The sequence below is a fragment of the Suncus etruscus genome, chromosome 15 (genome assembly GCF_024139225.1).
Source record: "Suncus etruscus isolate mSunEtr1 chromosome 15, mSunEtr1.pri.cur, whole genome shotgun sequence".
NCBI classification, from domain to species: domain Eukaryota; kingdom Metazoa; phylum Chordata; class Mammalia; order Eulipotyphla; family Soricidae; genus Suncus; species Suncus etruscus.
The window spans coordinates 31,056,294-31,069,321 of record NC_064862.1 but is presented as its reverse complement, the minus strand read 5'-3'; the positions used below and the strand labels follow the sequence as shown (position 1 = coordinate 31,069,321).

Here is a 13,028-nt window from a genome sequence, read left to right as displayed (position 1 = left end):
CCTTGAAGATGCCTGTAATGTCCTGTAGTGTTTTGCCTATGTGCTGTTCTATATATCTTATGGTTTTGGGGCTGATATCGAGGTCTTTAATCCATTTGGATTTTACCTTTGTACATGATGTTAGCTGGGGGTCTAAGTTTAATTTTTTGCAAGTGGCTATCCAATTGTGCCAACACCACTTGTTGAAGAGGCTTTCCCTGCTCCATTTAGGATTTCCTGCTCCTTTATCAAAAATTAGATGGTTGTATCTCTGGGGAACATTTTCTGAGTATTCAAGCCTATTCCACTGATATGAGGACCTATCCTTATTCCAATACCATGCTGTTTTGATAACTGTTGCTTTGTAGTACAGTTTAAAGTTGGGAAAAGTAATTCCTCCCATATTCTTTTTCCCAATGATTGCTTTAGCTATTCGAGGGTGTTTATTGTTCCAAATGAATTTCAAAAGTGTCTGATCCACTTCTTTGAAGAATGTCATGGGTATCTTTAGAGGGATGGCATTAAATCTGTATAATGCCTTGGGGAGTATTGACATTTTGATGATGTTAATCCTGCCAATCCATGAGCAGGGTATGTGTTTCCATTTCCGTGTGTCCTCTCTTATTTCTTGGAGCAGAGTTTTATAGTTTTCTTTGTATAGGTCCTTCACATATTTAGTCAAGTTGATTCCAAGATATTTGAGTTTGTGTGGTACTATTGTGAATGGGGTTGTTTTCTTAATGTCCATTTCTTCTTTATTACTGTTGGTGTATAGAAAGGCCATTGATTTTTGTGTGTTAATTTTGTAGCCTGCCACCTTGCTATATGAGTCTATTGTTTCTAGAAGCTTTTTGATAGAGTCTTTAGGGTTTTCTAAGTAGAGTATCATGTCATCTGCAAACAGTGAGAGCTTGACTTCTTCCTTTCCTATCTGGATTCCCTTGATATCCTTTTCTTGCCTAATCGCTATAGCAAGTACTTCCAGTGCTATGTTGAATAGGAGTGGTGAGAGAGGACAGCCTTGTCTTGTGCCAGAATTTAGAGGGAAGGCTTTCAGTTTTTCTCCATTGAGGATAATATTTGCCACTGGCTTGTGGTAGATGGCCTTCACTATATTGAGAAAGGTTCCCTCCATTCCCATCTTGCTGAGAGTTTTGATCAAGAATGGGTGTTGGACCTTATCAAATGCTTTCTCTGCATCTATTGATATGATCATGTGGTTTTTATTTTTCTTGTTATTGATGTTGTGTATTATGTTGATAGATTTACGGATGTTAAACCAGCCTTGCATTCCTGGGATGAAACCTACTTGATCGTAGTGGATGATCTTCTTAACGAGGCATTGAATCCTATTTGCCAGGATTTTGTTGAGGATCTTTGCATCTGCATTCATCAGTGATATTGGTCTGTAATTTTCTTTTTTGGTAGCGTCTCTGTCTGGTTTAGGTATCAAGGTGATGTTGGCTTCATAAAAGCTATTTGGAAGTGTTTCTGTTTGTTCAATTTCATGAAAGAGTCTTGCCAAGATTGGCAGTAGTTCCTCTTGGAAAGTTTGATAGAATTCATTAGTGAATCCATCTGGACCTGGGCTTTTGTTTTTCGGCAGACATTTGATTACTGTTTTAATTTCATCTATGGTGATGGGGGTGTTTAGATATGCTACATCCTCTTCCTTCAACCGTGGAAGATTATAAGAGTCCAAGAATTTATCCATTTCTTCCAGGTTCTCATTTTTAGTGGCGTAGAGTTTTTCAAAGTAGTTTCTGATTACCCTTTGAATCTCTGTCATATCAGTAGTGATCTCTCCTTTTTCATTCCTGATACGAGTTATCAAGTTTCTCTCTCTCTCTTTCTTTGTTAGGTTTGCCAGTGGTCTATCAATCTTGTTTATTTTTTCAAAGAACCAACTTCTGCTTTCGTTGATCTTTCGGATTGTTTTTTGAGTTTCCACTTCGTTGATTTCTGCTCTCAGCTTTGTTATTTCCTTCTGTCTTCCTGTTCTTGGGTCCTTTTGTTGAGCATTTTCTAGTTCTATTAGCTGTGTCATTAAGCTACTCAGGTAAGCTCCTTCTTCCTTCCTGATGTGTGCTTGCAAAGCTATAAATTTTCCTCTCAGTACTGCTTTTGCTGTGTCCCATAAGTTCTGAGAGTTTGTGTCTTTATTGTCATTTGTTTCCAGGAACCTTTTTATTTCCTCCTTGATTTCATCTCGGACCCACTGGTTATTGAGCATGAGGCTGTTTAACTTCCAGGTGTTAAAGTGTTTCTTCTGAGTCCCTTTGGAGTTCACAAATAATTTCAGAGCCTTGTGGTCAGCGAAGGTAGTCTGCAAAATTTCTATCCTCTTGATCTTATGGAGGTATGTTTTATGTGCCAGCATGTAGTCTATCCTGGAGAATGTCCCATGTACATTGGAGAAGAATGTGTATCCAGGTTTCTGGGGATGGAGTGTCCTATATATATCCACTAGGCCTCTTTCTTCCATTTCTCTCCTCAGGTCTAGTATATTCTTGTTGGGTTTCAGTCTGGTTGACCTGTCCAGTGTTGACAAAGCCGTGTTTAGGTCCCCCACAATTATTGTGTTGTTGTTGATATTATTTTTCAGATTTGTCAGCAGTTGTATTAAATATTTTGCTGGCCCCTCATTCGGTGCATATATGTTTAGGAGAGTGAATTCTTCCTGCTCTACGTACCCCTTGATTAATATAAAATGTCCGTCTTTGTCCCTTACAACCTTCCTGAGTATAAAGTTTGCATTATCTGATATTAGTATGGCCACTCCAGCTTTTTTATGGGTGTTGTTTGCTTGGATAACTTTTCTCCAGCCTTTTATTTTGAGTCTATGTTTGTTCTGACTATTCAGGTGCGTTTCTTGTAGGCAGCAGAAGGTTGGATTGAGTTTTTTGATCCATTTAGCCACTCTGTGTCTCTTAACTGGTGCATTTAGTCCATTGACGTTGAGAGAAAGAATTGTCCTGGGATTTAACGCCATCTTTATTTCAAAATTTGGTGTGTCTTTTGGGTAGTCTTGTCTTAGATTAGGTCTTTCAGTTTTTCTCTTAAGACTGGTTTTGTGTCTGTGAAGTTTCTGAGCTGTTTTTTGTCTGTGAAACCATGTATTCTTCCATCAAACCGGAAAGTGAGTTTTGCTGGGTATAGTATTCTGGGTGAAGCATTCATTTCATTCAGTCTTGTCACAATATCCCACCACTGCTTTCTGGCATTGAGCGTTTCTGGTGACAGGTCTGCTGTAAATCTCAGGGAAGCTTGCTTGAACATGATTTCCCCTTTTGATCTTGCTGTTTTCAGAATTCTGTCTCTATCTGTGGGATTTGTCATTGTGACTAGGATGTGTCTTGGGGTGGTTTTTCTGGGGTCTCTTTTGGTTGGTACTCTTCGGGCATGCAGGATTTGATCACATATATTCTTTAGCTCTGGAAGTTTCTCTTTAATGATGTTCTTGACCATTGATTCTTCCTGGAAATTTTCTTCCTGGGTCTCTGGGACTCCAATGATTCTTAAGTTGTTTCTGTTGATCTTATCATAGACTTCTATTTTCGTCTGTTCCCATTCTTTGACTAATTTTTCCATTGTCTGCTCATTTGCTTTAAGTTTTTTGTCCAATCTCTCCTGCTGTATGGAATTGTTATGTATCTCATCTTCCACAGCACCAAGTCTATTCTCAGCTTCTGATACCCTGTCCCAGAGCTTATCCATTTTGTCATTCACTTCGTTTACTGAGTTTTTCAGGCCTGTTAGTTGACATGTTATTTCAGTTTGGAGTTTTGTCATTTCTGCCTTCATATTTTCTTGGTTCTTATTAGTGTTCTGTTCAACTCGATCCATGGTTTCTTGGAGTCTGTTGAGCACCTTCCATATTGCTAGTCTAAAGTCCTTATCTGAGAGGTTGATTAGTTGTTCAGTCATTATCTGGTCCTCAGAATTGTCATCTTCATTCTCTATGTCTGATGCTGGCCTGCGCTGTTTCCCCATTGTCACATTTGTATTGTGGGTTTTTCTACGTGTTGTAGTGGTATTCATTGTCTATATGATGTAGGCAGCACACTCCTCTGGCTCCTCCCTTTCTGGATGGGCTGACTTGCCTCTAAGGGAGGGGAGTCCTCCGTGGATGAAGCCTCACACTGGGTCAAATCTTAGGCCCGAGCATGTAACAGAGAAGACAGTCCAGAGAGAAATGTTTGCTTCTGTGATATAGCGCCGTTCTTAGTGTGATTTTTCCTTCTTGTTGCAATGGAGTTCTTTCCTTAGAAAGAGTGCACGGCCGCGTAGCGAAGCGGAGCGGCCGTGCTCCTCTGAGCCTCTTTTTGCCCCACTCGCAAGAGTTTCACGCAAGAGGACAGTAGACAGACATAGACAGGTCACACTCACAGTCTTTCACAGCTGAGCCCCACTGGGCCGGTGTACTTTCGCGGATTTTCCCCGCCTGGTGTCACACACAGGGAGCCAGCTTTTGCAAAGGATAGCCGGTTTTTATGCTCTGAAGTCCCTCCCTGAAAATGGCGTCTGGGCGAGCGAGGTTTCTGGAGGCTCTTTTTGCCCCACTCGCAAGAGTTTCACGCAAGAGGACAGTAGACAGACATAGACAGGTCACACTCACAGTCTTTCACAGCTGAGCCCCACTGGGCCGGTGTACTTTCGCGGATTTTCCCCGCCTGGTGTCACACACAGGGAGCCAGCTTTTGCAAAGGATAGCCGGTTTTTATGCTCTCAGTGTAGTTATTTCTATAACTGCACTCACCACTCTTTGTGGTGAGCTTTATGAAGTGAGCTGGAAGTTCCAGCCCTCCTCTATTTGTCTCTGAGGATTGTTGCAAAAATGTCTTTTATTTTTCTTAAAACCCATAGAGGAGTGAGACTATTCTGTGTCTATCTCTCTCCCTCTGACTTATTTCACTCAGCATGATAGATTCATGTACATCCATGTATAGGAAAATTTTATGACTTCATCTCTCCTGCCGGCTGCATAATATTCCATTGTGTATATGTATCACAGTTTCTTTTTCTTTTTTCTTTTTTTTTTTTTGGTTTTTGGGCCACACCCGGTGATGCTCAGAGGTTACTCCTGGTTATGCGCTCAGAAGTCGTTCCTGGCTTGGGGGACCATATGGGACCATATGGGACCATGGGGGATCGAACCGCGGTCCATCCAAGGCTAGCGCAGGCAAGGCAGGCACCTTACCTCTATTGCCACCGCCTGGCCCCGTATCACAGTTTCTTTAGCCGTTCATCTGTTGAAGGGCATCTTGGTTGTTTCCAGAGCCTGGCTATTATGAATAGTGCTGCAATAAATATAGGTGTGAGGAATGGATTTTTGTATTGTATTCTTATGTTCCTGGGGTATATCCCTAGGAGTGGTAGAGATAAACTTTTAAGAGAAAAAATGCACTCCTTGGGGGAAAAAAGGCTGTGTTTTCTCCCCACTCCTGCCAATTCAAGAATAACATGGTTTGGGGCTGAAGAGATAGTAAAGTGGTAGGGCACTTGCCTTGTATACAACCAATCTGCGTGCAAGTTCTAGCAACCCATATGAGCCCATGGATACTACCAGGAGTGATTCCTGAGTGCAGAGCCAGGAATAACCTCTGAACTTTAATAATGTGACCACAAAACTAACAAACCAAACCAAACCAAAAACAAAACAAAAGAATAATAACAGGTCTTATGTCTCCCTTCAGTGTCCAGACAGCTGTGGACTGTGGTGACAGTGGAAGAAAAGAGATGTAAGTAAACCCAAATCAAACTGAACTACTTTCCAAAGAACAAGGTCCACTCGCTTGCTTGGAAAATCAGCCATAGTGAGAGTCCAATCTTAAGAACATGGGGTGCTGTCCATATCATGTTATTTATTTTGATTTTATTTGGTGGGGTCACACCTGGGATGCTCAAGTATTCACTCCTATCTCTATTCAAGGATGACTCTCGGTTGGGCTCAGGTGGCAGATGGAATTCTAGGGATCAAACTCAGGTTGGCCACATGCAAGGCAGATGCTCTATCCTCTGTACTATCTCTCCAGCCCCTGGCCCCCTTTTAGACAAAGATCCAAGATATCTCATGCCTCTGTTTTCCTCCAGCACCTTCAATGGTTCTCACTCTCCCATCCATGGTTCATGACAGATATTTAGTCTGATACTTGGTCCTGCGTTTCTGTTTCCTCTCTCTACCTGAGGACACCCACTTCCACTAGCAACCACGCCCTACCTTTTATGACTTCCATATGGGCATCAGTTCCCTCCACCTCAACTTTCTTTCTTTAGTTCCTGCAAGCCAAGTCCATATTACCTGTCACAATTTTATGCCTTTCCTAATGTAAATAAAGATGTAGTCTCCTTAGAACCTAGTCTCCATTCCCTCTGCAGCATTCCTAATTCTCCCCTTACTTGATGCTTATTTCTGCATAGATCTCTTCACTGCTTCAGTAAGGTCATGAGGGAAGTCTCTGTTGAGTTTGTGCTAATGACTCTATAATGCCTACCATGTAGTATGTTAAAAAATACATATCTATATATACTCAGGTATAGGTAGGTACATTTACATATATATATATGTAATGTTGAATAAAAGTATCAGAAAACAATCTTTTAGTACCAAGGATACCAATCATTGAATATCAAAGTTTCCTCTCTATGCTGTTTTCAGAATCAAGAGACATCAGAATTATGACCCGTCTGTCAGAGTGTTCTCGCGGTGGCATGCCAGGTGTGAAGGCCTTCCCTCTTGACATCTTTTCCAAGTATATTATTTAGTTCAAAAGTCAAGGTCTAGTCTCACTCCACATTTGGAGGTGCCTCTGCAATTGTATGAGGAGAGGAGCCATGATTAGTTGCACACACTTAGAATAAGAGAGATCAAGGTTAGCCAGTCCACTTCATCCCTGATTAGACAGACCGGAGTTGGTCTCCTCCAAGTCCCATCCCTACATCTATCCTGGAGGCAGCACTGGTGCCCACACATTAGAAACAAGGGTGCAAACTCTGCTTGAGGTTGTCCAGATGTGAAACCTGAGCATGAGACATGGCCAGATGTCTAGTTATTGTTGTTCCTGCTCTTATCATTGTGCTCACTGCATTCTGTGTTCTGGTTCCAGAGATAACATGTCCACCCTCAGCTCCCAGCCTGAGGGCAGTGTACAATCCTGGCGCAGCTGTACTCTGTCCCTGGATACAGATACCATGAGAACCCCATCTCGACTGTCCTACCTCAGCCGCCACAGCCCCGCTCCCGCTCCCAGGTAAGCATCTCTCCCAGCATCTTCTGTAATGTCATCCGCTCTGAGTTTTTCATATCCATTGACCAAGGTAAGGACAAGCCTTTCAATCTGAGGGCTGTTGCTGCTCCTTCCAGCTGTGTGGACTTTAGGCAGGCTAGTTACCTTCTCTGAGTCTCCACTTCCTCCCTGGTGAAGCAGAAAACAGAATTGTGTTTCTCACCCTCCATCACTGAAATGTCCATGTTTGAAAGTCTCAGGATTTCTCAAAATGACTCTAAATAACAGTAGGCTAACATATTTAAATTGCTGCGAATGTCTTATAGTTTCTTCCATCGGAGTAAGTCCCAGGAGTGTTCAATGTCAAGATAATTTTGGATTGAAATGTTTCTTTCTGAACATAATCCTAACATTTTGCTAGTTTGTTTCCTTGAATGGGAAGTCAGTGCAAAGACAGGCAAATTGGATGAGTTCTGTGCTTTAACTGACAGGTTTCTCCTCTTTGACCGAGCACAGAAAGATGGATTTGGTTATGGCCAGAGACCAGGGGGCCCTCATCAGTGTCTAGGAGGGTCAACTTGTAGCTGTTCACGATTCACCTCTGCCGTGTGGAATCTAAATTCATTTGCCCTCTTGCTTTTCAGCTCCATTTCTCTCTGTTCATTTGATTTTCCTTTTCAAGGGCGGCCGTCTTGTAATTAGGAGCTAATGGCGATAAATCAGAAATTATGGATTAAGCAGATGCATAATTATGATGAAACGCAGCCCTGGGCCTGTGATAACAGAGGCAGCAATGTGATAAGAAAAAATAGAGAGAAAAAAAAAAAGCCCAGACTAATGGAGCAAAGCAGTCAACTCCTTCCTGTCTTGAAATGTGTTTGCTCTGAAACTGGAGGTGGGGGGAGGTATGTGTTCCACAGAATGAAGGGTGGAAGTTCACGCTAACCTTTCGGGCAGATTAGGCAAATGGCAAATGTCTGGCGAGTGTCTGCATATTATCTTGAGTGGAAAGATTGGAGGAAGGAAATATCGAAGGAATGCACCAAGAGTGGGGTGTATCCGGGGAATTAATTAAAGCAATAGTATCTGATCCCTGCTCTTAATTAAAAACCAAGGCAGAGAGAAAGAAAAGAGAGGGAGATAGAATGCCAGGCCCTCACGAACCCCAAATGGCAGAGGCTTTTTCTCTCCTGATAAGAAAGTCCTTTGTGTCCTCCCCTACCCCCACCTCTACCCTAAACCCTAAGCCTATGATTCCACCTCTCAAGCTTGAGCCAGAGCTCAAGGGGGAATGATCCCCTTTAAAATGCCCCTGGTGCAGAGTGATCAGTCTAACAAGGCACCTGAGGTGGATTCTCAGCCTTGGAATTAATTGCCCCTCAGGATTGGTACCCCAAGAGTGGGGAATTCATGGGGGGTGGGGTTCCAGATGTTTAGCACTTGCCTCCAAGTCAAGCATCAGATTTTGGTGCTGGGTTTTTGCTGGTTTGTGTTGGCTTTTAATGGTTTTGTTTGTTTGCTTTTCATTTCGAAGCCACACCCAGCAGTGCTCTAACTGATTCATCAAGCCCCTGGTGGGCTCAGGGAACTATATGGGGCTCTGGGAGTCATCTACATGCAAAGCATGTGTCCTGCTCATTGTACTGTTGCTCCAAGTCAGAAAATCTGAGTTCCAAGCTTGCTTATGGTGGTGGGAAGCTGAGGGTGTGAGGGGGGAATATGAGGGTGCAGGCATGTGGTCTAACATCTGAATCAGCCTGAGTCAGGCTGCTTCTCAGGGTTTAGAAAATGGACACCCAGCTCACCTCAGGAAGCTCACCACAAATAGTGATGAGTTTAGTTAGAGAAATAACTACATTTTGAACTGTCCTAATAATGAGAATGTATGAGGGAAATGGAGAGCCTGTTTAGAGTACAGGCGGGGTCGGGTGGGGAGGAGGGAAACTTGGGACATTGGTGATGGGAATGTTGCACTGGTGATGGGGGGTGTTCTTTACATGACTGAAACCCAAACACAATCATGTATGTAATCAAGGTGTTTAAATAAAAATAAATAAATAAATAAATAAAAAGAAAATGAACACCCATGTCCTGCCCTCTCAGACTTTGACTCTGCCTAGGAAGAGGCCTGGAAAGTCTCATCTGATACTGTGAGATGGGATGCCCAGGTAGCCCTAGGAAATAGCCTCATGCACCCATGTTTCCAAGCAGGATAACTGAGGGCCTGAGTTTGGAGAACAGTAGATTTGGGTCCCAACAGCCTTATCCTGACTTCTGAGGTCTCCTCACCCCACCTCTTCCTCTTCACCTTTTCCCTTTGCTCCTTCCTGTCTCCCATGCTCCTGGCTGGTCCCATCACCACTTGGAGCAAAGGCAGAAACAGACCATCAGTGCCGGCATACTTGGTGCTAATTTTCCTCAGGAAGCATACTTTGTGCTCAGGAATCACCTCTGCCAGGCTTGGGGGACTATTTGGGGTGCCGGGAATTGAACCCCAGTTGACTATGTGCAAGGCAAACTCTCTACTTGATTGCCTATTTCAGGCTCCCAGAACTGTTCAGAGGGCCTGAGATGTCATTCCTGGCTATTCTTGGAAAACCAGGCTGGTGGTCCAATGCTATGCTCAGAAAATTCTGTGATCACTGGGTCTGGCTGTGCTCAGGGACCCTCCAGGACTGTGTTCAGTGATTTTGGGGCCATGCAGTGCTAGGGACTGAACTGGGGTCCAGAGCAAGTAACCCCTGGACTATCATGTCTCTAGAGTCAGGTACATTTTTTCAGTGTCAACATAGCAGGTAAATTTGAACTCAGGCCTGAATCCCTTCAAAGTCTGATCAACATTTGCCACCCTGCAGAGGCTCTCAGGCATTTCTCATGGGGTTGGATCACTCAGCTGACAAGGGTTCCTGGCATAGAACTGACCTGCTAGTAACATCGAAACTGCATGAGGACAGCTATTCAGCCACCACCCAAAGAATAATTTGTTAAGTGCCTGCTGAGTGCCAGGTTTCTTGGCAGTCAGCCTGACAGTGTTTAGCCCCTTGAATGGGGTTTCAGTTCAAAGATTCTAGAACTTATGAGTTGGAAGGGCCAGAAGGATTATTAAGTTCAGTTTGTTCATTATACAGATGGGGAATGCTGAGGCCTGTAGTGGGAAGTTTGTTCTCTGTGCTGGGAATAAGGGCAGACACAGTAGCCCTCTCTGAAGGCACAATCTACGAATTAATTCCCTCCACCTGCCTACATGTACGTTGGCTGCCTTTCCAGCAGGATCTCTATTGTCCATTTTGGTGCACATCCTTTCTCATCTTTTGATGAATTTCTTTTCTTTTCTTTTCTTTCTTTTTTTTTTGGGGGGGGGTCACACCCAGCAGCTCTCAGGGGTTACTCCTGGCTCTATGCTCAGAAATTGCTCCTGACAGGCTCAGGGGACCATATGGGATGCCTGGATTTGAAACACCATCCGGCCCTGCTGAATTTCTATATATGTGTGCAGTCGTAGCAAGTACACAACATTTACACAGGCTTTCACTAAACAAATGATCCAATGCCCTAGGGTGTATATTATGTAATCGACAATATGATCATCACCTCTCAGTGTACTTGTTTCCCTCCGCAGCATACCAATGTGCAAGCCTCTGATTCTTTTACTTCACTGCCAACATCTTCAAGTTATGGTTTATTTTATTTAGCAATTCATCTTTTCCTTTGACTTAGTTTCAAGCTAGTTGCTATTTTCCAGTAAGGCTCCCCTTTAAACATGCAGGCAAATGGATCTGTAGGTCAAAGTAATTTGCATTCCTTTAAAAAAATAATAGTTTTAGGGACCAGAGAGATAGCATGGAGGTAGGGCATTTGCCTTGCATGCAGAAGGATGGTGGTTCGAATCCCAGCATCCCATATGGTCCCCCGTGCCTGCCAGGAGCGATTTCTGAGTGTAGAGCCAGGAGTAACTTCTGAGTGCAGTTGGGTGTGACCCCCCCAAAAAAAAGTCTTATAAGGGACACCCAGTAGAACTTGGCTCACAGACCAGCAAGGCTGGGGTGCTGGGGATCTGATTTTGCACACACCAAGCATGTGTTGTACTCCTTGAGCTCTCTCTCACCACTCTAGGACATTTGCTTTGGGATAGGAAGAAATTGGGTTACATTGGTTCCATTGGTGCTCAGGAACTATGGCCCTGGTTGTACTCAGGAGACCCTATTTAGTGCTGGGACTCAGCCCCAGCTCAGCTACATGTGAGACAAATGCCTTCACTCCTATCCTATCAGTCAGGTTGACATTTGCCCTTTTAGTCAGACTGGAGTCCACTCTACATCCCAACCTTCTTCCTGCTGGCAGAGGTTTTGCTAAGGATGAGGAAATTTAGTAGCCAACTCCACCATCTTCCTGGCTTATCATTTGGCTCAACAAACAAGTCTCTTGAACCTTTCCAATAGAAGGTCACTCCACAAACAGAGGAGAGGGCTGCCAGCGAATAAAAGCATTCCCTCTATTATTTATAAAGCCACGTCAGCTCAGAGAAATACACCTAGACCTCGATGATTTACAGCCCCGGCATCAAGCAGCTGTGCTGATAAATGCAAGAGCTTCCAGAGCTGGAGACACTAAATTACTTCTGAGGCCCAGGGGACAAGGGGGTGGGGTGTTTTGTGGGACTTGGACACACTTGGCTGCAGTCTTTACCCATCAGGCTGCAGGTGGTGCCAGGGCCATCCAAAATGGCCCTGGATGACTGTCTCAAAAGAAGGGGCTCACCGACTTACTTCTTGTTCTGATAGCACATTAAGGCTTCCTGCAGGGAGCCCCAACCCTCATTTCACTTCTAGATACCACCCCACTCACAGTTAGCCACGCTATGGACTCCACTCTGGGCCTCCACAGTGCCTTCTGGGCAATTGTGCCAGTCAGATTTCTCCTCTCCACTCTACCAACTCCCTCCTGCCACTGGATTCTATTCCAAGCCCTCTGGACTCTTTTCTAGCTACAAGATCTCATATTTAAGGACACACTCTTGTGTCCTTCATAGCAAAAGTACAGCGGCCTCCACTTCTGTGGCATCTAGTACGTTCTTGTCTCTCTGCCCCCACTTCCTTCCTCCAGAAGTGGAGCCCATGATACCTTTGCAACCTTGTTTTTGTTCCCAATAACCTCTCCTGTGGCCTCTGATTCCTCAGTTTTAATTGTTCTTCTCCCAAAGGAATGAGCATCTTTAGGTGCTCCAGATGTTGGTTGGTGCCCCCAAGGCACTGCCAGTGGACCCGTGCACACTTCTCCCCACTTAACTGCTTCCCACAGAACTTTCTGTTTCTGTCCACCAGAGCCTTTTCCTCTCTGACTCCCAGACTCATGGGATACCCCAGACACAGACCTTTCCTTCTGGGATCCTTTTCTTTACTCTTTTCTTACCATTTCATGCCTGCCTGGTCTTGTAGTTGCATCTGCTCTTGGGTCCCCCTCAAACTTATCTCTTCAGATCCTCTCTTCTTATTCTAGACCACCAATGTTGAAGTTGGTGGGTGATGTCCTTGCTTGGCTCTTTTCCTCCATCTGATCCTGAGCAATACAATTGTGACTTTTTTTTTTTTTAGATGGGGGTTAGTTTGAACCACCCATAGCAGTGCTCTGGGCTTAGTCCTGCCTCTACTCTCAAGGGATCGTTCTGAGCAATGCTAGGGAACCCTTTTAGGTGTCCCATTTAGCTGAAATTTAAATCCCCAACTGTTACATTGGGTTTTCAACATTAATCGTTGATAAGACACTTGTGCATGAAGCCCACCTGGGCTTGATCTCTGTCATCTGATATGGTCCCCTGAAAACTGC

The 13,028-nt window shown here is 44.0% G+C and overlaps 1 protein-coding gene across 1 annotated transcript in view; it reads left to right on the top strand.

The window, feature by feature from the left end:
* Positions 1–13,028, top strand: part of MYO18B (myosin XVIIIB) — a 235,613-nt gene that overhangs the window by 209,282 nt on the left and 13,303 nt on the right. The window contains exons 40-41 of the mRNA XM_049788082.1: positions 5,676–5,720; positions 7,086–7,229. Coding sequence (XP_049644039.1) covers positions 5,676–5,720; positions 7,086–7,229 — 189 coding nt within the window. The remainder of the gene's footprint in view (positions 1–5,675; positions 5,721–7,085; positions 7,230–13,028) is intronic.